The sequence below is a fragment of the Piliocolobus tephrosceles genome, chromosome 15 (assembly GCF_002776525.5).
Source record: "Piliocolobus tephrosceles isolate RC106 chromosome 15, ASM277652v3, whole genome shotgun sequence".
NCBI lineage: Eukaryota > Metazoa > Chordata > Mammalia > Primates > Cercopithecidae > Piliocolobus > Piliocolobus tephrosceles.
In genome coordinates this window covers 48,856,939-48,882,951 of record NC_045448.1, presented here as the reverse complement: position 1 = coordinate 48,882,951, position 26,013 = coordinate 48,856,939, and the positions used below count along the sequence as shown (strand labels likewise).

Below are 26,013 nucleotides of genomic sequence, written 5' to 3'. Positions count from 1 at the left end.
AAAACTTTAAGCTACCAATAGGCTAGGCATGGTCGCTCACGCCTGTAATCCCAGTACTTGGGGAGGCCGAGATGGTCAGATCACCTAAGGTCGGGAGTTTGAGACCAGCCTGGCCAACACGGCGAAACCCCATCTCTACTAAAAATACAATAATAATAATAATAATAATAAATAATAATAATAGCTGGGCATGGTGGTGGGTGCCTGTAATCCCAGTTACTTGAAAGGTTGAGGCAGGAGAATCGCTTGGACCCAGGAGGCGGAAGTTGCAGTGAGCCAAGATCATGCCACTGCACTCCAGCCTGGGTGACACAGTGAGATGCCATCTTAAAAAAAAAAAAAAAAAAAAAAAAACAGAAAACTACCATAATAGAGAAACTCGGCATTTCCTAAAGCATGCTCCACAGAATAGTATTCCACAAGATAGGGATAAGTGTTTTATATACACACACCCACACAGACAAGACGCAATAGCCAATGAATTGGGAAAAATTGGGTTAACTAAGTTTAACAAGTTTCCTTATTGCAGGACTTCTTGGGGGCCTTTATTTAACATTAATTTAGTATATGGCATTCCCTAACTTATTTTTTTCTTGGATAATTATTTGGGACACGTGTTCTGCAGCACATATTTTGAGAAATGGTGCTCTAACATCATAATTTTTCTTATAAATATACTTCTAAAATGTAGATTCATTTTTTAATATACTGTTTTTCATTGAGAGCTAAATTATTAAGTGTTCCCAACATTCTCCAGAATGGAGAGGAAGTGCTAAGCTCAATGGTGGCCATCAAGTTTCCAAAGCTGAGATCCTCTCTAGGGTAAATCCCACCACACATATACACACACAACACATACACGATCACAAAAGACAGCAAAACAAATATTTAAAGCCAAATCAGGTCACAGTTCTGGAAGCTGTGGGATGTACCTGGATGTTGTAGCAAGCTCGCTGCTGAACATGTTTCTGTGGCTGGACATCACTCTCCACCCCCAGAGACCTGACCTCTGTCTTTGAGGCACAGGTGTCAGGCACGGAAAACTCAACAGTAGCAAATGGATACCAATCAGAGGGAATTTCTTGGTCTGATCCAAGCTCTAATTTGTATGACAGACAATGAGGATGATCAAGACCTTGAGGAAAGAAAAAATCAAATAGTCAAAGTATTTTAATGGCCATTGAACATTTCTCTTGAACATAAAAGGCACTCATCTCTCTTACTAAAGAATTTCATTAGCACTGCAGCAGTGCAAATTCCATTTAAACAACATACCATGAAAATCTACAATTTTGCACTAACTAGGGGAAAGCTGTCCGCGATGTTTAAGTGCTAGCTTTAAAACAAGTATGACTTTATTACTATTTTGAATAAGAGTGGTAAAAATTTAAAAATAGAAAAAATAAAAAATATATTACTACACGCAGGCACAGATGGACTCCTAAAAACATTTTCAATTAGAAATATTACTAATATTAATTAGAAATATTCCTATATTTAGCAGATTATATTAATATTATAATATGGTAATAATATGATTATATTGTATATTATATACTAATATATAGCAATATTGTTTAATATTAATGTTTAATTTATATTAAATAATATAGTAATATTGCTAAACTTGTTTTCCTTAAAGATATGAGTAATATTTATATTAAACATAATCATTTGGCCACAATGTGCTCAAGACCTGTACAAGCCTCTTTCTCTTAGACTAACATCTTATAATTATTAATTTATTCATTTTATTACAATCTATTTATAGATAACTCAAAAATAAACTTCAGCCCAAATTAAGTCATATTTTTTTTTTTTTTGACATGGAGTCCACTCTGTCGCCCAGGCTGGAGTGCAGTGGCCAGATCTCAGCTCACTGCAAGCTCCACCTCCTGGGTTTACACCATTCTCCTGCCTCAGCCTCCCGAGTAGCTGGGACTACAGGCACCTGTCACCTCGCCCGGCTAGTTTTTTGTATTTTTTAGTAGAGACGGGGTTTCACCGTGTTAGCCAGGATGGTCTTGATCTCCTGACCTCGTGATCCGCCCGTCTCGGCCTCCCAAAGTGCTGGGATTACAGGCTTGAGCCACCGCGCCCGGCCTAAGTCATATTTTTAAATTCTGATTTTTAAAAGCTAAACTTAACTTTTCAGAAAATGTTCCAGGCCAAGAATTCTTTTTTCAGTGGAACAAATTATTTTTCCCTACTGTAATTCTCACTCATCTTTCCAAAATACTTTGACTGGAACAGCTATAGAGAGTGGAAATGGGCATATTGGCCTGGAATATTTTAATCTAATATTGGTTTTCACTCAATTTGTCACTTATTGAGCATCTATGCTATGCCAGGCCAGGTTCAGTGCCAGACCCAGAGATATTGGATATATTCAAAGATTTTAGATGGGGGTCATAGAATATGTGTGTGTATGTGTGTGTTATAAGGAAATGAAAAATATTTTCATTGTAATCACTGTAGCAGCTTTACAAACATTCTGTGATCCTGTTGCATTGTTCATGGCATCTCCATATCCAATGTGGCTATCTTTACTTAAATAAATGTATGACATAAGAGTAATTTCAAGAACCAAATTAAATTACTGTACCACTGACATAGCTGGAGAAACAGCATTCCCATCAGAATATAGCTTTAGGCACAAAAACAAGAGTTTAAAGGATTTCACTTAATTCTTAAAAGATAAATTACCTTTCCTTCCATACAACCTGTTTCTTGTAGCCTGACTAATAGAATTCTCAGGCTGTAAAAAGCCTTGAGAAGTCATCAATCAATTAACCAACAGATGCTCATTAGCCATCTCTACCACTTACAGAAAGGGTAGGACAACCGTGGCCTCTGAGGTGCTCTTAACAACCGGGATCACTGCAGGCAAGTGATAACTTCATTCTCATACACACACACCCAGAGAGATTCCACTCCATTACTCTTTCTAGTCCTCTGCCTGCAGTGAGGATACAGTAAGTTCGTTTACACTTACTGTAGACACTCCTCAGTCTCGTTACGGCAAAGTGATTAAGGCTAGGGTTACAAATTGCTTATCTCTCTGAGCCTCAGTTTCTCCGTCTGAAAATGTGGATAATGAGGATAACCTGAATCTTATAAGGGCTGTTGTGAGGATTAACCAGTTCATGCACATACAGCACTGGGACTGTAGTATTCTATAGCAATATAGATGAGCTAGACATATTATTTTGTGAAGTGCTATTCAATTATAAAGCCAGCATTATTTAATTACTATAATTTTGCTAATAAGGAGACTGTGAATGCTACACATTCAGAGTCAAAAATTATACTAGACATGATCTGATTTGATACTCACACTTTATAAGAAAAACTTATTTGGGGAAATTTTACGATGAAAATTGAAGAAAAGAACTAAACCCAAGTTGAAGACTCAGTGCTACAAGTGTCAGAAACAAAACCTTTCTACCTGCTTTTCTTTAAAAATGGTAAAAGAAAACCTTTTTCCTTTCAAATTTTCTGGCTTATTTTTTATAGCTTTTGAAAATGCTAAATGCTCTACAATGTTTAGTAACACACTCCCTCTTCAGACTTTGTGCTCCATAGGGACAGATGTCATGTCTGTCCTTAGCACAATGTCTGTCATGTTTGGAGCTTCACGGATTATTTGTCAAATTCACCAGTTAATGGATAAAAGATAAAGGAAAATCATGTTGTCTCAGTGCTAACCACCAGGGGGAACTGTCCAGCTTTGGTCATTGTTCTCTCAACCTCATTCCTTTTCTTAGGACGGAGAATCAGTAAATCACAAAATCTTAGGTCTAGTTGATATCCAGTCCCTCTTGAACCAAAATATTTTACATCTGAAACTGAACTGTTAGAGGGCCGGAAGGAATGAATAGCAAGAGGATAACAGAAGTGGAGGAGGAGAGAGCAACCAATATGCTGATGACAGGGCAGAGAGAAAAAGAGAAAAGTAGAAAAATTTGGAAATTAGAGGTAGATATATTTAATTGATCCTCCACCACTCTCATTCCTCTTAATAATTCTGTGCCACCATATACACCTCCTCTGGCTAACCAGCATCCTCATTTGTCTTCAGCTGTATTTCTTTTTCTTCCTTTCTCTTTCTCTCTCTCTCTCTACCACCCCAACAAAGCCTAAGCTCCTCTGCTGTCATTCACACCTTAGTATGAATGAAGTCTGTGAGCTAGTGCCTCAGGCAAACCTTTGTTGTAAAATGAAAGACCTGCCCACTGTTGAAGGAATACTAAACATTGACAAGCTGGTTAGAAGGGACATTAAGGGACCAGTACCCCTTCCCACTTTTCCAGAAATCACAGGTGATTTCCCCAATAAAAAATGTCAATCCTGATCCCTCAAATTCCCAGGAAGGCAAAAAAAAAAAAAAAAAAGTTATAATTAGAGCATAGTAGACTAGTTTATATGTTCTTGCCAGGTGCAGTAGTTTACACCTGTAATCCCAGCACTTGGAAGGCCAAGGTGGGTGGATTGCCTGAGCTGAGGAGCTCGAGACCAGTCTGAGCAACATGGCAAAACCCCATCTCTGCAAAAAGTACAAAAAATTAGCCAGGCATGGTGGCACATGCTGTGATCCCAGCTACTTGGGAGGCTGAGGTAGGAGGATGGCTTGAGCCTGGGAGGTAGAGGTTGCAGTGAGCTGAGATCTCCCCACCGCACTCCAGTGCTATTCATTTTGTTTCCATTTTCAAAGTATCTTTTCAAATAATGCATGTTTTTCAGAAACTATCTTGAAAAGGATAAAATTTTAAAGAGCTTTTTAAAAACTTTTTGTTCTCTAAATACACAACTGATCTAAAAGTCATATAGAAAAATAGAGATGCATTCTGGGATCCTGCTGTTCTAAGTGTGTTTCTTGGGCCAGATGCATCGACATCACATCAGCACTTGTTAGAAACACAGTATTCCAGATCCCACCTGCTCAGTCAGAATCCACATTTTAACAAGGTGATGCCTCGGCACACACAAGTTTGAGAAGAACTGTCTTAGGACAAAGATTTCCTTTCTGCTCCAATCTTATTATTACCATACTTCTCAAGAGGCAAATTAGGTTATAGCCTGTCCTGGCACCCTCTCACTCTCTGCATTGCCCTCCCCACCCCCTCAATGGAGAAGCTTGGTGCAGGGCCCTGTAATCCCAGATATGCCCTGCCTCAAGCCAGGCCTACAGCTGCACCATGCCCTCTGGACGCCACCTGACACAGCTCCACTGTATTTTCCCTGGGCCTCCTCTTTGTGCACAGACCTGACCTCAATAAAGCAGCTGTGATCCCAAAGGCTTTGTTCAGTGAATTACCACTGTGTAATTGACTGAAATGCCTGTAAAATGTTGTCCTGTGTGGGCCTGGTGATATGACAGTTTTACAAAAGAATTCCTGAAGGCCAAGATCAGGTCCAGCCAGTTTCCCTGGAAATGTCCATTCTTGTACATTGTTCTTGGTGAGCTCCACTGCTAATAAATACTCATGGGAGACCGGGCGCAGTGGCTCATGTCTATAATCCCAGCACTTTGGGAGGCCAAACCGGGCAAGTCACGAGATCAAGAGTTTGAGACCAGCCTGGCCAATATGATGAAACCCCGTCTCTACTAAAAATATAAAAATTAGCCAGGCGTGGTGGTGCACACCTGTAGTCCCAGCTACTCGGGAGGCTGAGGCAGAAGAATCTCTCGAACCCAGGAGATGGAGGCTGCAGTGAGCCAAGATCATGCCACTGCACTCCAGGCTGGGTGGCAGAGCGAGACTCCGTCTTATAAATAAATAAATAAATAAATACTCATGGGAGAGCAATAATAGAGCTCCAGAAGACACAGACATATGCAGAGCAGGGAGGAATGATCCCTGCCGAGGGGATCAGGTCAGTAGTTCTCAACCCTGGCTGCATGAGCCTTTAGAAATATCAATACCTGGGCCTCATCTTCACAGAACCTGATTAGTAGGGGATAGGGCCCAAATATGGGTATGTGTTTGAAGCTTTAATGATGCTAACATGTGGCCAGGGCTGGGAAACAGATTGTAAAAGGATAGGTGATGAGAAGATCCCAGGTTATCTCAGCTAATGGCACCATTGCCCACCTATCCACCAAAGCCAGAGCCCCTGACCTTGTCCCATCCCCTCACTTTCCCTCATGCCCATAGAGAATCTGTCATCACTGAGGGGCATCTCCTCTGAATTCACTCACCCATCTCTTGCCTCTCTCACTGCTACTGCCTTTGCTCAGCATCCCTCACCTCCTCCCAACTTCCTTGTGTCTATAATCTACTCCTAAATCTTCCCTCTGCACTGCTTGCTGGCATTTCTGAAACAAGATTTGATTCTGTAGCAGTCATGCCTGAAAACAACCCTGAGGCCCTGTTGATAGATAAACTTCACACCCCACAGCATGGCCCACAAGGTCTTCATACACTGGTCTCTTCACTCACCACTCCCTCAGCCCCAAAACTTAGGTAAGAGCCCCCACCTACACACCTGTGGTTCTGCTGTTTCTTTCTTTGATGGAAACTCTATTGACTCTCCCAGCCATCAGCTCTAAAGCGAAGCCCTCCCTAGTCCCCAGGCAGTTTATCACCCTTTCCTCTGGGATCCCTAAGTGCGTATGTTTGTCTAAGCCTGGAGCTGTGCACTTTTCCACAGTGCATTTGGGTGGCTGCTTCAGAGTCTGTCTTACCTTCTAGACTGTTAAGCTTCTGACAGAATAGGAATCATGTCTGTGTCTGTATCTCCTAAACACTCAGCACAGAGCCTATGCCTAGAAGAAACTTTGCAGATGTTTGTGGAATAAATGAGTGAGCCTCCTTCTCAATACATTCTTGTTGATTGAATCAGTTAACTACCACATTAACTATGAAAAAAATGCCGTGTTATAAACAGGATCATTTTCACAAAAAGCTTCATACATGTCTGCACTCCCAAAGTTAGAAAAGGTGATTGGTATGGTTTCTCAGTTTGAAAACTAAGTGTGTGGTTACCCTGGCCAGGCTTTAGCCAAATGCTTAGTTCCTTCAGGGCCTCCCGGAGCACCTGCTCTAAGTAGAGCAATAGGAATGGACTACAAAGGGGGCCTGTGCTCTTGTCCCTCTGACACCGTGTGGACAAGCCCACAGCCTGAGCCTATTGTGCTTCTCTCTCAAAAGCATAATTACCACTTCACGTCTATGCAAAAACTGCTTTGGACCTTTTGTTCCAGTCCCTGTGACCACCTCTAGGATCAACAGAAAACAACAGGAGTTAGTTTATCACCCAGATTTCAGGGGAAACCTGCAGATCCAGGAGGTTCCAATAGGCATTCCAGCCTGCCTGACTTTCTGCCTGCCTCTCTTTCCCTTTTTGTTTAGCAAAACAAAAGCTAATACTCTGATTGTGTTTAAACCCTCTAACCTAACACTAGCACAAATAACTTTTAGAATAGACCATTTGGAACCTTGTATGAAGACCTCCAAACTGGTTTCTCTGGCATGAAGATGCAAATGGTTCAATTTGCCTCTCTAGCTAAGTTATAAAAGAAAGCAGGGGCCAGGCACGGTGGCTCACACTTGTAATCCCAGCATTCTGAGAGGCCAAGGCGGGTGGATCACCTGAGGTCGGGAGTTCGAGACCAGCCTGGCCAACATGGTGAAACCCCATCTCTACGAAAAATATAAGAAATTAGCCAGGTGTGCTGGTGTGGGCCTGTAATCCTAGCTACTTGGGAGACTGAACCACTAGAATTGCTTGAAACCAGGAGGCAGCGGTTGCAGTGAGCACCACTGCACTCCAGCCTGGGCAACAGAGCAACACTCCATCTCAAAAAAAAAAAAAAAAACAGAAAGCAGGAAACATTATCTCAGTGGATTATATCATGGTATCATGGAAGATACCGACCTTCCCTCCCATCACAGCAGAGTTGATCAGAATGTGCTGTATGAGGCCATTCACTGTGACCACGTTCCACCATCACCACCTCACTCTGCCCTAAGGCTGAGCTATCCTTGCCAGTCTGGGGGAACTGAACATAATGTGATTCTTGAGAACGCTGTGGGGTGAAATTTGGCATTAATGAAGAAGGGTGTGGGGTGTCAGGAAGAAAGACAACGTAGGAACTTCCCTTCCACACAGGGTCCTGGAGCTCCTCAGCTCACCGCGCCTGTGTCTCTCACCTGAAGGATCCTGCCCATAGCTCAAGCTCTCATCAGTCAACAGATGTTAAACCAACAAACAGAGAGTCATGGACAAGGTCCCATGGCCTCCAGGGTGCGGGCAGTGCTGCCCTTCAAGTCAATTGTAGTCTGAGGCTTGCTCTTCTGGTTCTACAACTTTACAACACCTGGAGAGCAGTGTTCTTTCCTCTGGCTACACCTTATATCTGAAGAGATCTTCAAACAAATATCTGGTACCTGGCTCCCTCCCCCAACCCCTGCCAGAGATTCTGGTTTAATTAGCATGCAGTGAAGCCTGAACATTGAGATTATTTAAAAGCTTTCAAGCTATTCTAATATAGTCAGGTTTGGCCAGGCATGGTGGCTCACACCCGTAATCTCAACATTTTGGGAGGCCAAGGTGGGTGGATCACTTGAGGTCAGGAGTTCAAGATCAGTCTGGCCAACATGGGAAAACCCGTCTCTACTAAAAATACAAAAATTAGCCAGGCGTGGTGGCTCATGCCTATTGTCCCAGCTACTCAGGATTCAAGAGAATCACTTGAACCTGGGAGGCAGAGGTTGCAGTGAGCTGAGATCACGCTGCACTCCAGCCTGGGCAACAGAGTAAGACTCCATCTCAAAATAATAATAATAATAATAATAATAATAATAATATAGCCAGGTTTGAGAAACACTGCCATAAGGCCACCCTAAAGAAAAACGCTTCCTCTGAAGTCCACAGCCTGGAGGGTTCTAGATGAGCTTAAATTTCTCTGAAGAACTACAGTAGCTGTGAGCCATCTGGAAACAGGGATCAGATTTTTATTTATCTTTACCCCCAGCACTTGATGTGGCACTTGGTACACAGTAAGTGCTCAGTAAAGTTTTGGATGGATGGGCCAGGCGCAGTGGCTCACACCTGTAATCCCAGCACTTTGGGGGGTCGAGGCAGGAGGATCACAAGGTCAGGAGTTTGAGACGACCCTGGCCAATATGGTGAAACCCTGTCTCTACTAAAATACAAAAATTATCCAGGCATGGTGGTGGCTGCCTGTAGTCCCAGCTACTCGGGAGGCTGAGGCAGGAGAATCGCTTGAACCTAAGAGGTGGAGGTTACAGTGAGCCGAGATTGTGCCACTGTACTCCGCCTGGGTGAGAAAGTGAGACACCGTCTCAAAAAAAAACAAAAAAAAAAAAAAGAAAAGAAAAAGAAAAAATGATTTGGATCAATGGATGGATGGATGGATGAATGGATGGATGGATGAATGCATCAACTCAGGTCCCTCAACTCTGCCCCCAGTTTAACTCTAGAGACTAGTGACCAGTGCTCTGCTGGGGAAAAGAAAAAAAAAAAAAATCTCAACTAAATAGGGAAGAGCTCTAATTTTAAAATTTGGTTTTTGACTTTATTGTATTATGCCCACTACTAACTTACTGCTCCGAAATAAATGTGGTACTATAACTGTCTTTTCAAGTTCTGACTTCTAGATAATTTTTTCTTTACAAAATTTTAAAAATTAACTGAATTTTTAACACTCAAATATGTCCACCTCATTCTTTTAAAACAATCAGTTGAGGCCAGATGAGGTGGCTCACACCTGTAATCCTAGCATTTTGGGAGGCGAACGTGGGAGGATCCCTCGAGCCCAGGAATTCAAGACCAGCCTGGGCAACATTGGGAGACCCTGTCTCTACTAAAAAACAAAATATTAGCCAGGCACGATGGTATGCATCTGTAATCCCAGGTACTGAGGAGGCTGAGGCAGGAAGATCACTTGAGCCTGGGAAATGGAGGCTGCAGTGAGCCATGATCATGCCACTGCACTCCAGCCTGGATAACAGAGTGAGATCCCATGTCAAAAACAAAAACAATACCAGTTGAGATGGCCAAATGGGTGAATTCAGTCAACAAAAATCAGTTTGGGTAAAAAGGAAAGCAGTCTTATTTCAAAGAGCAGGGAGCAAACCTAAGGAAGAAGTGGTATCGGCTGAGAATGCAAAAAAGTTCAGGCATATTCATGGATGACAGATCTTTAAAGATTAGGGAATCTCAGCTATATTAGAAACATTTTTAACATTTGAAGTTGATGGGTTAATCTCAACCATGGATATCAATGAATTTTCTCTTAGTGCTGCCATCCACAACAAATTCCTAGCCTAGCATGGTATTTCATATGACATTAAAAAAATGTTAAACAGTTAAACTTATCTGGTAGAAATAGGTGCAAAAGGAAACAAATAAACCAACTCTTGAGCTAAATGTTCCATCTCCCACCCCAAAGCGTGGCCTCAGCTGACAAATTGCCATCTGTCTCTACCTGGTTTCAACCCAAAGAGGAAGGTGAGAATATTTAAGCTATTTCCCATGAAAATAAACTTGGGGTATTGAATAGTTACTTGAATTTTTGTCTGGAAGCCGATCTATCTTCCATACCACTGCCTGGTAGGCACTCTCATATTTTGCTGACCCCACAGTGACTTGAATGACAGGTTCAGATTCAAGTTCATGTAAACTCCCCAGACATGCCCGGCGGTTCATTTTGGCTTTCAGAGACTTCTGCCTCTGGAGGTTCATGGTCCAAAGGGCCTTGATCCACTGCGATGGGACAGGAAAGTGTATCATTATATTGTCACAGGACCTTAAAGAACCAGCATGGGATGACCTCTGTGCCAATGGGGCCATGTTGACAAAAGCCTGAAGTTCCACATATGCTCCCTGGACAACCACTACAGACTTCAAGGAAAACGGAAGATCATCCCCGTTATACAAAGTCTTGAAACGCATCAGCTCACACCGGCAGGCATCCAGAGGCACAAACTTAATGATTCTTGATTGCTCAAATTCTTGTACTTTCACACACTTATGAAAATGGTAGTCAAGAATATTAATCCCTTTTTTTTCTGAGTCCTTCTCAAAATAGGATTCATCTCGCTTCGGCAGCTCAAGGTCATTCAAGGTTAAAAAGCATTCCAGGTTCCCATTCACAAAGCAGAGACAGTAAATTTGAGTTATCACAGCACTTTCAACCAATTTTCCTTCTTTTGTGACTTTACCCCAAAAGTTGTCCACAATTTCCAAGGAAATTTCTTGCTCCTCATAGTTCTTTTTTGGTTTTGAAACAGCTGGCAACTTCATCAGCTCCTCCTCCACAGTGGTCAGAAAGTCAAGGAAGTCATGGTACGATGTGGACCCCAGCTTTAGCATCTGCTCTATGTCTGGTTCATGAACTACTTCTGTCTTAGAATGGTATTTCCTTTTTTCTGTATAAGACACATGTTCAATCTTCACAGTATGGATTTTTCCTGCTACACTGAAGTTCTCAACCTTGGGTTCAGAAAGCCTACAATATGGATCAAGCTGTATCTCTTTAAATGGTTTTTCTAATCCCTGCTCATAATACATCTGCAAAATTCCTCCAGGCAAAACGTTCAGAAAAATGGGTCCCCATTGCCGGGAAGACATCATATTCTTCTTCTCAGGAATTCTCAGCATGAAAGACCATCCAGCTTTTGGCTGACTCCTGAAGAGTGCGTGAGGGACAAAGGAAGAGGCATTTTCTTCAGCACATAGACAGTGCATAGACAAACTTCTAAGTGAGTCTTGGTTCTCAGCTGACTGGAGATGCTCGAGCTTCTCACAGATATAGTTGAGTGAACACTTATTTAGGCTTTTTTGATCATTAGGCATCTCCTTGTCTCTTGATGAGAACATCTTTTTGCTTCCTGGTGGGTCAAGGGTGAACTGGGAATCACTGCCTTCATCTTTCCAAAATGGACTTGAAAAAGCACAGTCCTCTCGAAAATACTGAAACTGGGGGAGATCATCACTTTGGAATCCTAGGCTTTCAGCCTGGTGAGGGTTAACTTCATCTGGAAGACCTACTTTGGGAGCTGGATGTGTACATGAGTGGTCACTGGGCAACAAGGCATGGGATGAACACGTTGGTCCGGTAGTCAGTAAGGAAGATTCTCCTCCTGATATTGTGAGTGGGCTGTCTGAAGATGATTCTGGAATAGGATAAAGCACATGAGTCCCTGCTTTGGGGATGCCAGGAAAACCTGGGAAGTCTTTGGTAGGTGTAGAAAGAGGAGAGTTACTTGGAGGTCCTGGACTGAAATAAAAGTCTACAATGGGGGAGGAGAGAGGGGTGCTGCTGGTGGAAGAAGATCCACTGGGAAATTCCTTGAGGCCAGGAAGGTTCAGCTTCAGTCCATTTGGTCTACAGACACCTTGATTCTCCAGAGGAAAATTCTTTGACTTTTGAGAAGACTGAAAAGCAGGATCATCATCAAAGGTGACCCAGTTGCCTGGGTTTGTGGAGCACATCTTTGGGATCAGATTGTGGTCTTGTCAAGAAATCAAATAGGTTGTCTCTGTTAAAAAAAAAATAAACAAATAAAGAGAAAATAGGCACACAAAATGAAGGGGGGAATCATTACTACAGGTCTTTAGTTCTGATAAATATTTGGATGTAAAAGCATCCAGATTTACAGATTAACCAAGTTCAAAGAAATGCTTAAAAATTATAATTCTGTTGGTGGCTAAGTGGATTAAAAAAAAAAAAAAAACCATGATCCAACTATATGCTGTCTATAAGGGACACACTTTAGATTTAAGGACATATATATGCTGAAAGTGAAAGGATGAAAAAAGATATTCCATGCAAATGTTATCTAAGAGAGAGCAGGAGTAGCCATACTTCAGCAAAATAAACTTTAAGTCAAAAACTATCATAGGAGACAAAGAAGGACATTATATAATGATAAAAGAGTCAATTCACTAGAAAGACATAACAATTATAAATATATATTAACCGAGCTGGGAATAGTGGCTCATAACTGTAATTCCAGCACTTCGGAAGGCCGAAGCAAGCGGGTCACCTGAGGTCAGCAGTTCGAGACTGGTCTGGCCAATATAGCAAAACCCTGTCTCTATAAAAAAATACAAAAATTAGCCAAGCATGGTGGTGGTCACCTGTAATCCTAGCTACTCGGGAGGCTGAGGCAGGAGAATCACTTGAACCTGGGAGGCAGATGTCGCAGTGAGCTGAGAAAGTGCCACTGCACTCCAGCCTGGGTGACGGAGTAAAACTCCCTCTCAAAATATATATATATTTATATATCCAACATCAGAGCATCCAAATATATGAAGCAAGCATTAATAGAATTGAAGGGAGAAACAGATGGCCACTCATTAATAATTGGAGATTTCAACACCATACTTTAAACAATATACAGAACATCCAGACAGAAGACCACTAAAGAAACAAGAGACTTGGACACTATAAACTAAACTAAACTGGCAGACCAATACAGAACATTCCACCTAACAGCAGCAGAACACATATTCTTCTCAAGCACACACAGAACATTCTCCAAAGCAGATCACATGTTTGGTTACAAAACAAATCTTAACAAATGTGAGAAGACTGAAATCACACAAACATTTTTTCTAACCACAATGGAATAAAACCAGAAATTAATAATAGAAGGAAAACTAAAAAATTCACAAATATTTGAAAATTAACATACTCTTGAACAACCAATGGATCAAAGAAGAAATAAAAAAGGAAATTAGAAAATATCTTGAGACAAATGAAAATGAAAACACGGCACACCAAAATTTATGGGATGCAGCAAAAGCAGTACTCAGAGGGAATTTTATAGCCAAAATGTGCCACTGCACTCCAGCCTGGGCAACAGAGCGAGACTCCATTTCAGAAAAAAAAAGAAGAAGAAGAAGAAGAAAGAGGGCTAGGTGCAGTGGCTCACATTTATAATCCCAGCACTTTGGGAGGCTGAAGAGAGCAGATCACCTGAGATCAGGAGTTCGAGACCAGCCTGGCCAACATGGAGAAGCCCTGTCTCTACCGAAAATACAAAAAATTAGCTGGGTGTGGTGGCGCATGCTTGTAATCCCAGCTACTCAAGAGGCTGAGGCAGGAGAATCACTTGAGCTTGGGAGGCAGAGGTTTCAGTGAGCAGAGACTGCATCATTCCTCTCCAGTCTGGGCAACAAGAGAGAAACTTTCTCTCAAAACAAAAAAGTGGTGTTGAAAAAACTTGATATCCACATGCAAAAGAGTGAAACTAAACTGTAATCTTATACCAGACATGTCCAATCTTTTGGCTTCCCTCAGCCACACTGGAAGAAGAAGAATTAAGGCCAGGCACAGTGGTTCACGACTATAATCCCAGCACTTTGGGAGACCAAGGTGGGAGGTCAGGAGTCCAAGACCAGCCTGGCCAACATGGTGAAATCCCGTCTCTACTAAAAATACAAAAAAATTAGCCAGGCCTGGTGTCATGCAACTGTAATCCCAGCTACTCAGGAGGCTAAGGCAGGGGAATTGCTTGAACCTGGGAGGCAGAGGTTGCAGTGAGCCAAGATTGTATCACTGCACTTCAGCCTGGGCAACACAGTGAAACTCCATCTCAAAAAAAAAAAAAATAGATAAAAGATTTAAACATAAGACTTGAAACTATAAAACTCTGGGTTTTTTGTTTGTTTTTTTCTTGTTTTTTGTTTTGTTTTGTTTTTGTTTTGAGACAGGAGTCTCGCTCTGTCACTCAGGCTGGAATGCAGTGGTCGGATCTCGACTCACTGCAACCTCCGCCTCCCTGGTTCAATCAATTCTCCTGCCTTAGCCTCCTGAGTAGCTGGGATTACAGGCATGCACCACCACGCCCAGCTAATTTTTGTATTTTTAGTAGAGACGGGGTTTCCTCATGTTGGGCAGGCTGGTCTCAAACTCCTGACCTCGTGATCTGCCCGCCTTGGCCTCCCAAAGTGCTGGGATTACAGGGATGAGCCACCACGTCTGGTGAAAACTATAAAACTCTTAGAACAAAATGCAGAGGAAAATCTTCATAACATTGGTCTTGGCAACGATTCCTTGGATATGACAGCAAAGCACAGGCAACAAAAGCAAAAACAGAGAAGTGAGACACCATTAAACTTAAAACTTTCTGCATAGCAAAGGAAACAATCAACAGAATAAAAATGGTAACATAAAGAATGGAGAAAATATTTGCAAATGGTATTTCTTATAAGGAATTAATATCCAAAACATATAAGGAACTCAATAAACTCAACAGCAAGAAAATAAATAATGCAATTTAGTAATTGGCAAAAGTACTTGAATAGACATGTCTGCAAAAAAGACATACAAATGGCCAGAAAGTATATGAAAAGATGCTCAACATTACTAATCATCAGGAAAATGCTGATCAAAACTACAATGAGGTATCACCTCATACCTTTTAGAATGGCCATTATTTTCTTTTTTTTTAAATGATAACATGGCCAACCACAGTGGCTCACGCCTGTAATCCCAGCACTTTGGGAAGCTGAGGCGGGAGGATCACTTGAGGTCAGGAGTTCAAGACCAGTTGGCCAACATGGTGAAAACTCATCTCTACTAAAAATACAAAAATTAGCTGGGTGTGGTGGTCGGTGCCTGAAATCCCAGCTACTCAGGAGGCTGAGGCATTAGAAGCACTTGAACCCAGGAGGCAGAGGTTGCAGTGAGCCGAGATCCCACTGCACTCCAGCCTAGGAGACACAGTGAGACTCTGTCTCAAAAAAAAAAAAAAAGGAAAACAACAAAACAACGAATCTTGGCAAGGATGTAAGAAATCAGAACGCTTGTGCATTGTTGCTGCGAACGTAAAGTGGTGCAACAAGAGCAAAACTCCATCTCGAAAAAAAAAAAAAATTAAAAATAGAACTACCGTATGATCCAGCAATCCCACTTCTGGGTATTTATTCAAAAAATTGAAAACAAGGTCGTGAAAAAATATTTGCACGCTCATATTCACTACATCATTATTTACAGTAGTCAACAGATGGAAACCATCTAAATGTTCATCGATGGAAGGATGCGTAAAGAAAATGCAGTATATTCATACAGTAGAATATGATTCAGTATTAAAAGGAAGAAAATTCTGACGCAGCCTGCAACATAGATGAACCTTCAGCACATTATGCTAAGTGCAGTAAGTCCATCACAGAAGGACAAATCCTACATGACTCCTCTTATACAAAGTATATAAAGTAGTCAAACTCATACAGCAGAAAGTAAAACGGTAGTTGCCAGGAACTGGGAGAAAGTAAAAATAGGAAGTTGCTGTTCAGTGGATATAGTTTCAGTTATGTAAGATGAAAAAGTTCTAGAGATTTGCTGTACAACAATGTGCATATCATTCATAATACTGTTTTGTACACTTAAAAACTTTTAAAAGAGTAGATCTCTTGTTACGTAGTTTCATTTGCCACAATTGAATAAAACTGGAATACATTTGAATCAACTCAATAACTTTATTTGAGTGATCACATGTACCCAGACCTTGTTAGTATTATGAAAAACACAGGAGGAGATTAAAAATCCAATTTATAATGAACTTATAAGCCACTGACAGTCCAAAAATATATGAAGTTTACAGTTTAGAAGCATATTCAAATTCACAATCTCATTTGTCAAAAACACCCTGTAAAGTGTATTATTATTCCTGTTTCATAGCTGAGATGCCTTGGCTTCAGGTTCACTGCCTAAAATTGCCCAGCCAGTAAGAGGTAGAGCCAGAATTTTTTAAATAACAGTTTTATTGAGATATAATTCCTATCCATGAATTCACCCATTTAAAAAAAGTGTCAATTCAGTGGCTTTTAGTATGTTAACAGAATTGTGCAACCATCACAACTATCAAATTCCACAACATTCTTTTTTTTTTTTTTTTGAGATGGAGTCTCCCTCTGTCGCTCAGGCTAGAGTGCAGTGGCACGATCTCGACTCACTGCAACCTCCACCTCCCGGGTTCAATTGATTCTCCTGCCTCAGTCTCCCAAGTAGCTGGGATTACAGGCACACAGCACCACACCTGGCTAATTTTTGTATTTTTAGTAGAAATGGGGTTTTGCCATGTTTGCCAGGCTGATCTTCAACTCCTGACCTCAAGTGATCCACCTGCCTCAGCCTCCCAAAGTGCTGGGATTACAGGCGTGTGCCACTGTGCCTGGCCAAATTCCACAACATTCTTTTCATCCCAATAATAAATCTTGTATACTTATTAGTAGTCACTCCACATACTCCCCTTCCCACAGGCCCTGGAAACCACTAAACTACTTTCTGTCTCTGTGAATTTGCCTATTCAGGACATTTCATATAAATTGAATCATACAGCATATGGCTTTTGTGTCTGGCTTCTTTCACCTAGCATGTTTCCAAGGTCATCCATGTTGTAGCATATGTCACTGCTTCCTTCCTTTTTAAGGCTGAATAGTAGTTCATTGCATGGAAATATCACACTTTGTTTATCCATTTATCAGTTGATAGACATTTGGTTTGTTTCCACTTTTTAGCTATTTTGAATAATGCTGCTCTGAATATTTGTGTATAAGTTTCGTGTGATCATTTCTCTTGAGTATACACCTAGGTGTGGAAAAAACAGGATTGGAATACAGGTCACTTCAGCTCAACCTGATACAACAAATTACTGAAATTAATCTAATGACACCAGAGGCAACGAAGTGTAAGGACCACAACACTGATGTGGGGCTTGGATAACCCAAATTCTAGGCCTTGCTCTGTCACTCACCAGCTGTGTGCACAGCCTCTCCAAACATTCAGTGATTACACTAGAATGAGCTCTGTGGTCCTTACCAACTGCAAAGTGATGCTATGGTAGTTGACATCCAGTGGAAAATTTTGTCAAAAGCAGAAATTGTATTACCACTAAATACATGGGCTTTAGTGCTGGGATATTTATTTATTTATTTTTCAGAGGTAGGACCTTGCTGTGTTTCCCAGGCTGGTCTCAAATACCTGGGCTCAAGTGATCCTCCTGCCTCAGCCTCCCAAGTAGCTGGGATAGGGCAAACGTCCAAACTGACAGAAAATGAAACTCCCTGAGATCTACTGATGTTAAAAATGCAAACCCTGCTAGAATCATGCCCTTGGGAAAGGCCTGTTTTTCTCCCTCCAGCCACTGTCTTGCCTCCCCTTGTGGATAATGAAGCTTCCACCAATGCAATCATTCAACCTTGGAAAACAGCCAACATAAAGAGTGAGAGGGCCTGGGGCTCTGCTAGGGACAGAGCACTCACTGTTGTCATTTGCTGCATCCACACATTCCTGAGGGCACAAAAACACACAGCGGAGGGCAGCCCAGGCTGCTGGCTCTCTGGAGGCCGCTTCACTGTCACTGCCCTCAGGCTGAAGTTGCTGTGAAGCACCTTCCCTCAGAGCAGGGAGAGCAGGGTTTCGTCGGGACGCACCAGGAGGCTCAGAGGTGGGAAATCAGCAGCACTATTTCTCACCCTCTTCAGAAGGCATCCAGCCAAAATAAGTCCTCCTATGGGATGAGAGCTCAGGAAAATATTTACTTTAGTTGGGTTTATTAAAATGAAAAGAAAAAGAGGAAATTATTCCATTTCAGACCGAATACGATTCTGATGTATGCCAAAAATTTCACCTCATCAGTTTTCCTTGTAGCTTCAAAATTAGCAACAGTGGTGTTGGTTTCTTCAGTTTTTGCTTATTATGAGACAAATAAACTGATTTCCATAAGCAAGACCAAAAGAAATCAAGCCCATTACTTTGTAAGCAGCCCTGAATTTTTTTAAAGCAAACCTTACACAAAAATCTCCTAACTTGAACCCCAGATCTATGCAAAGTACACTCCTACCCCCTCACTGTCCATATTTCACCCTTGTCCAGGATTCTTCCAAAGAAAGCAGTCAGCAAATGTGATGTGAGTTTTATTCAACCAAACAGAACTTCTTATGACGCCCAATAGGAACCCAAACCTCTATCCTAGAAGTATGATACTATTCTGGAGTCAGAAGCTCTGATTCCTCATTGCCGAGGGGAGGCCTATTTCCCACTGTGCTCCTCTTCAATCTCTTGCTATCTTCCTTTATCAATCCTTTTTGTTTTTCCCCAAGACAGAATCTTCCTCTGTCACCCAGGCTGGAGTGTAGTGGCACGATCTTGGCTCACCACAACCTCCACCTCCCGGGTTCAAGTGATTCTCCTGTCTCAGCCCCCTAAGTAGCTGGGATTACAGGTACCCGCCACCACGCCAGGCTAATTTTTGTACTTTTAGTAGAGACAGGGTTTCGTCATGTTGGCCAGGCTGGTCTCAAACTCCTGACCTTGTGATCCACCTGTCTTGGCCTCCCAAAGTGGTGGGATTACAGGCATGAGCCATTGCGCCCAGCCTATCAATCCTTTTTACACTTGCTTCCATTTCTCTCACCTCTTTCACCTCCTCCTTCTCTATGACTTCATCTTTCTGTTCTGGTCTCAAAACCCACCAGCCAGTTGGCACAAAGTCAACAACTAAGATCAATTCCATGCATCACCTTCCTTCCCTTTCCTTCCCTCCTAATCCTCTCATAGGAAAGGGGGCCACACCCTGTCCAGGGCCTTGGTCTGTTAGAAGCCTACTGGGTCTCTGAGAGATAAGAAGGCTCAGAGAAGTTTAGACACATTTTCCTCAGTCATCTGCTACTTTACCCTATGCATTTTGAGACATTGTAATCTAAGAGTATTCAAGTGGCAGCATCTATGTAACTTCAGTTTTGTTTTGTTCTGTTCCTGCATTACAAGTAGGGTTGGTCTAGATATGTAACTGTTCCTCCCAGAAAGCCCTTCACAGGCAACATCTCATTTAAACTGCATGACAATCTAGAGCAGACCACAGCATCTGGGCACTTTCCCCAAAGTCTCAAATCCAGTTAGTGCAGAGCTGGGAACCAAGGACTCCTGGCACCAAGTCCCCAGCCGCCTTCCTCTGAAGCAGATTCCTCTATTCTGAGTCCCTGGCTTTTCCCTCAGCTGTGGACTCCATCCCAGCCTGCATGCCCCATACTTTTCAAAGGTCTGTTTTCAATCTGGAATACCCTGCAAATTCCTAGAGGACAATTGCACACAAATTTCAGAGACAAGGCCAGTCACTGTGGCTCATGCCTGTAATCCCAGCACTTTGGAAGGCCAAGGCAGGCAGATTACGTGAGGCCAGGAATTCAAGACCAGCCTGGCCAACATGGCAAAACCCTGTCTCTACCAAAAATACAAAAATTAGCTGGGTGTGGTATTGCTCCTCGCAGCTACTCAGGAGGCTGAGGCAGGAGAATCGCTCAAGCCCATGAAGTGGTGGTTGCAGTGAGCCAAGATCACTCCACTGCACTCCAGCCTAGGGGACAGAGCAATACTCTGTCTGGGGAAAGGAAAAAAAAAAAAAAAAAAAAAAAAAAAAAAAAAACTTAGAGATAGCCAAGACATCAAGAATGAAGCCCAGAAAGAAAAGGAGAATGTATTATGGCGAGAATTTCTAGAAAACCATTTCGGAGGTTCGAAGGTTTCTAGGAAAGTGTTTGCTTCCTCTTTAGACTATTAGACATTTTCTACAGCTATCTGTTTTCAAAGCACTGAACTCAAGAAGAAATTAAAAGAAGACACACATGCCTATTCACACCAGGAATATTAGGAATTCACACTAGGAAACAATGGTTTGCAACCTTAGACCTCAACATGTGAGACAAATGGCATTCGAAAGCCTAGCACGTGCTCTTGGATATACCCACAATTTAGCATTCCCCATATTTAGGGAAGCCCTGAACTAATTCATTGTCCCTACCATTTTAAGCGGTGATAGGAGGGTTCACACGAAGCATGAACAAAGGCTGCATTTGCACACAGTTCGTACACTCCACCCCTTTCTCCCACTTAAGAAATCATATTGGAATTCTTTTTTTTTTTTTTTTAATTTGAGACTGAGCCTCACTCTGTCACCCAGGCTGGAGTGCAGTGGTGCAGTCTCAGCTCACTGCAACTTTTACCTCCTGGGTTCAAGTGATTTTCCTGCCTCAGCCTCCCAAGTAGCTGAGATTACAGATGCACACCACCACGCCCTGCTAATTTTTGTATTTTTTGTAGAGACGGGGTTTCGCCATGTTGGCCAGGCTGGCCTCAAACTCCTGACCTCAAGTGATCTGCCTGCCTCTGCCTCCCAAAGTGCTGGGATTACAGGCATGAGCCACCATGTCCAGCCTGGAATTCTTGTAAGAGTATTATGGAGATTATCATGAATTGACTATAAATCGTTTAAAAATGCATCTTTCACAAACAGCAATGCCTTAAATATTATTACAAATTGATTATCCCTAATTCAAAAACCCAAAATCTGAAATGCTCCAAAATTCAAAATGTTTTGAATGCCAACATGACACTCAAAGGAAAAGCTGACTGCAGCATTTTAGATTTGGGGATGCAAATATTCCAAAATCCAAAAAAATTTAAAACACTTCTGGTCTAAGCATTTGGTGTAAGGGATACTCAACCTGTAATAATATTGCAAATTACTTGCAACAAGCCCTATAAATAAGAAGCACTGGTATGGAAAAACAATCTCACAGAAAGAAATTTAAAGAAAATCTTTCAAACTATCATAGGAAAAAATTAATATATTCTTTGAGAATCAGACTGAAGCTTTTTCAAGGAAAGAGCATGTCTCATTTATTAAGACATTTTCTGCACTGTCTACAAATGTCTGACACAAATTCAAAAAGCTTAATACATTTCTGATTGAATAATTTTAAATGGTGTTTGCACTTTTCCACAAATTAAATCTCTCTACTTCCCTCCCCAGTTCAAAGAATCACTGGATAAGACATTTTCCACACTGTCTACAGATGCCTGACACACATACACAAAGCTTAATACATTTCTGATTGAATAATTTTAAATGGTTTTTTCATTTTTCCACAAATTAAATCTCTCTGCTGCCCTCCCTAGTTCAAAGAATCACTGGATTTTAGGGTTAGGAAGACATTGAAGGCATTCTGTTCAATTAACCACGCTAACAAACATTTATCAAATAACTATGTGTTCATGGTGTGCTCAGGGCTGTAGGCTATATATGCATGATCTCATTTAATACTCACAATCTCATGAAGCAATATTATCATTATTTTGTAGAAGAGGAAAATAAGTTCAAAGAAGTTAAACTACTTGCCCAAAGTTGCCCGACCAGTAAGACGTAGAACCTAGACTGTGACCAGGTCTGCCCGATCCCAAAGTCCATCAACCTGGAGATCCAGAGAGATCCAATGCTTTGTTGGTGTCAGGGGTCCTGGCTTTTCTGCACTTTCCACCACCCCACCCTTTACTAATGAAACAGCACCAGGGTAGAGCCACCACCACTTCCTGGAGCCAGGAGCTCTAGATTGGAAGGATGCTGTTCTCACCTGAGAAGAGCCTATTTCTCCAGCAAGCCCACCACACGTATCTGCCCCTTGGACATCAAGCTGTGGGAAAAGCAGACTCTGTGATAATTTTCCCCAAGGTTGCTCAAGAACAACAGCTCAGTATAAATTTGGGTCATTTCTGAGAATGGCTTTCATAACTCAGCTCGCCCTATTTCCTGCCCCTTCTTGACTGCATCAACTGGCTGTCCTACCCTTAGTGATGAACAATTTCTCAGAATTGTTGTCTAATAAATATATTTAGGTGCCCCGCCTTTCTTTTAGTGGTGATTCTGGTATTCTGTGTAATTTTCCAAGCTTTGTGTAACTCCCTGCAAAGTCCATCCCTCCCACACTATCATCCCCTACTCCCCTCCATCCTCAAGGGTCTACTTCTGCCATTCTTTGCAGTTTTCCTCTACTTTTCTTCATAAACCACTCAAATAAAATGTAAATATGAAGTTCTACCTTCTCCTGTAGATTGTTGAAGTCAGATTAGATGCATACGATAGGTGAAACAGCAATCCAGGTCATTTGCAGCTGAAGACTTTGTCCCCATTTCAGTATGCATCTGTGGGGAAAAGCACCCTCCGGTGTGGTCCCTACTGTCTGGCTCCTCTGTTTCTGCCAGATGTCGGGGGAGGGCTGATGCTGGGGAGGTATTAAGCAGAGCTCAGGAAGGCATCAACACCTCTCAGTAGCCTCCTGGTATCAGCCCAACCAAACTGTCCCTGTTGGGCCAGTTCCTACTTAAGCCTCAGGAACACCCTGTCCTTCAGCAGAGGGCTGAATTGAGTACTTCATGCCTGTGGCTTCTCTTTGCTCTGTAATAATGCTGCATAATCTAGAGAAAGAATGTCTTAATGTCAGTGTGTCTGTGTGGTTCCATTGGCTGTTTCTCAAATAAGGAATTCTCAGACTCCCTATAGCGCCAGACTCCTCAAGAGCAACATTGTAACTAGACTGGAGCAGCATTTCCAAACCCTCAGTCTGTTTTTGCATGATTGGAAGGCTGCAATCCAGCTACTGTGCATTCCAGAAACAACTGTACATCCTGGAAACAAAGCCAGTCAGGGACAAGCCAGTGTGTAAACATGCAGCTGTGAAGAATTTTCTTAAGGGCTTGCTACGACAGTATTTAAAATATCATTCCTGGCCAGGTACAGTGGCTCACGCCTGTAATCCCAGCACTTTGGGAGGCCCAGGCGGGCAGATCACCTGAGGTCAGGAGCTCGAAACCAGCCTGGCCAACATGGAGAAACTCTGTCTCTACTAAAAATACAAAAATTAGCCAGGCACATTGGTGGGCACCTATAATCCCAGCTACTCAGGAGGCTGAGGCAGGAGAAGCGCTTGAACTCGGGAGGCGGAGGTTGCAGTGAGCCGAGATCACACCATTGCACTCCAGTCTGGGTGACAGGGTGAGACTGCGTCTCAAAAATAAATAAATAAATAAAAATATCATTCCTATAAAAGCCTTCCTTCTAAAGGGGAAAGCAAAAGTTTGGAACAAAAAGGAACCATCAGAAAACACAATACCTTAAGGAAAATTAAAAAGCCTCGCCTTCATCTTAGGTCATGGGGGAAGTGCCCACAGGCTGCATGAACCGTATTATTAGCACATATGTTCTGCAGCTCATAATGCTTCATCGCAAACATGTGTGGTATTTAGTTCAGCTATGTGACAGGGAATAACATTTGTAAAATATTAAACCACAGCGAAACCTAACCATACCTTCAAATATTGTCAGTGCTGGTTCCAGCTCAATTCCCAACACTGCCCCTTCCCTATGACTTTTAACCTTCATTTTTTCTGCATGAATTTAGGTGCCAGCTTTTTTTTTTTTTTTTTTTCCGTTGTTGTCATAATCTGTTCATTTCCTAAATTTAGAGGATAGTGACATGGATTCTCTCTTTGACCAAATTCTAGCCAGGCTCAGAGCCTGCTTCTTGAACAGGCCTTTCAACCTCAGCCTGTAACAACTTGAACAAACACTAATATAGCTTCTAATGGCTCGAGGCCACACCACTACAACACCAGCCTCTCTTAAAGTGCCTGCCTGTGAAAACGCAAGGCTGGTTGAAGAATTCAATGTTTGTTTCAATCAACACCTGAAGATAGGGTCTCTGCCTTCCAGCCTCAGTAGGAGGGTAGGAGCCTAACTTTGATAAATGCCAGTTTGCAAACCCAGATGGATTTCACATGGACCAACCAACCCCTCCTTCCCACTTTTCGTAATTTTTCACTTCCCCAACTCCCTTGAGCTCATTCACCCTTTAAAATGCCCAGTCACAGGCTGGGTATGGCAGCTCATGCCTGTAATCCCAACATTTTGGGAGACTGAGGTGCGCGGATCACCTGAGGTCAGGAGATCGAGACCAGCGTGACCAATATGGTAAAACCTTGTCTCTAGTAAAAATACAAAAATTAGCCAGACATGGTGGTGGGCACCTGCAATCCCAGCTACATGGGAGGGTGAGGCAGGAGAATCACTTGAACCCAGGAGGCAGAGGTTGTGGTGAGCCAAGATGGTGCCACTGCACTCCAGCCTGGGCAACAGAGTGAAACTCCATCTTAAAAAAATAAAAAATAAAAATAAAAAATAAAATGCCCAGTCACCTCTGTACAAATGGAAATTAAGTTTGGTTCAAGCTAGACTCTTTTCCCTGTTGCAATAGTTATTACCAATTAAAATCTATTCTCAGCACTTTAACTGATGTCCAGCTGCTTTTATCTTTGACAGTAATATGAACAGAATCCAACCCAAACTGGCTGGTCCCAGAAAATGGTCATTACATGCACAAAGAAAAGATTTGGAGTTGGGTGGATATTCAGATTTTAGAATTTTATCCTTAATATCATGACTTTTCTATGATGTATCCATACCATATTCATGTCACTGCCATAGATGCTATAGAAATTTACTAAGCAGGTCACTGAGCTACAGTTTCCTCATCAGTAAAATGGTAATATTAATTTTACCTCATACATAAACTGCCTCATAAAAGTACTTGATATATGTTAGTTTTCCTTTCTCCTCCTCTGTCCCTACTCTAGCCTTTAGAACACCTGCTTTCTCCAGTCAGGAGGAAGCTAAAGAGGCCCAACTCTGGACCTTGGTTTACCATCAAGACAACTTGCTACGAATCCTTTTCTAGAACTGTGTCTCCATTCTGCCTAACTTATGACCAAGCCTCTATTCTGCCCTGGGGATCTGATCATACAATTCCCTGTCTTAGATCCTTGTGCCCAATTCCCTGCTCAGGGATCCTCCTTTGTTATGGGCTTAATGTTTGTGTCCCCACAAAATTCCTATGTTGAAACCTGAATCCCAATGTGATGATATTTAGAGGCGGGGACCTTAGAAGGTAATGAGGTCATGAGTGTAGAGCCCTCATGGATAGGATTAGTACCTGTATAAGAAGAAGCTGGCAGGCTGGGCACGGTGGCTCACGCCTATAATCCCAGCACTTTGGGAAGCTGAGGCGGGCAGATCACCTGAGGTCAGGAGTTCGAGAGCAGCCTGCCCAACATGGTGAAATCCTGTCTCTACTAAAAAGTACAAAAATTAGCCTAGCATGGTGATGCATGCCTGTGATCCCAGCTACTTGGGAGGCTGAGGCAGG

General features: G+C 42.2%; 1 protein-coding gene across 4 annotated transcripts in view; it reads right to left on the bottom strand.

Moving 5' to 3' along the window:
- The window catches only part of STON1 (stonin 1), a 61,888-nt gene that overhangs the window by 5,751 nt on the left and 30,124 nt on the right, over positions 1 to 26,013 (bottom strand). For 2 of the 4 annotated variants that reach the window (XM_023223820.3, XM_026456099.2), the window contains exons 2-3: positions 10,536 to 12,512; positions 933 to 1,135 (exon numbers count right to left, since the gene is read on the bottom strand). In XM_023223820.3, the coding sequence (XP_023079588.1) occupies positions 933 to 1,135; positions 10,536 to 12,465 (2,133 nt within the window). In that variant the 5' untranslated portion in view covers positions 12,466 to 12,512. Of the gene's footprint in view, positions 1 to 932; positions 1,136 to 10,535; positions 12,513 to 18,243; positions 19,082 to 22,854; positions 22,958 to 26,013 lie in introns of those variants that run through there. The other 2 variants (XM_023223817.2, XM_023223821.2) reach the window with 2 other exon arrangements.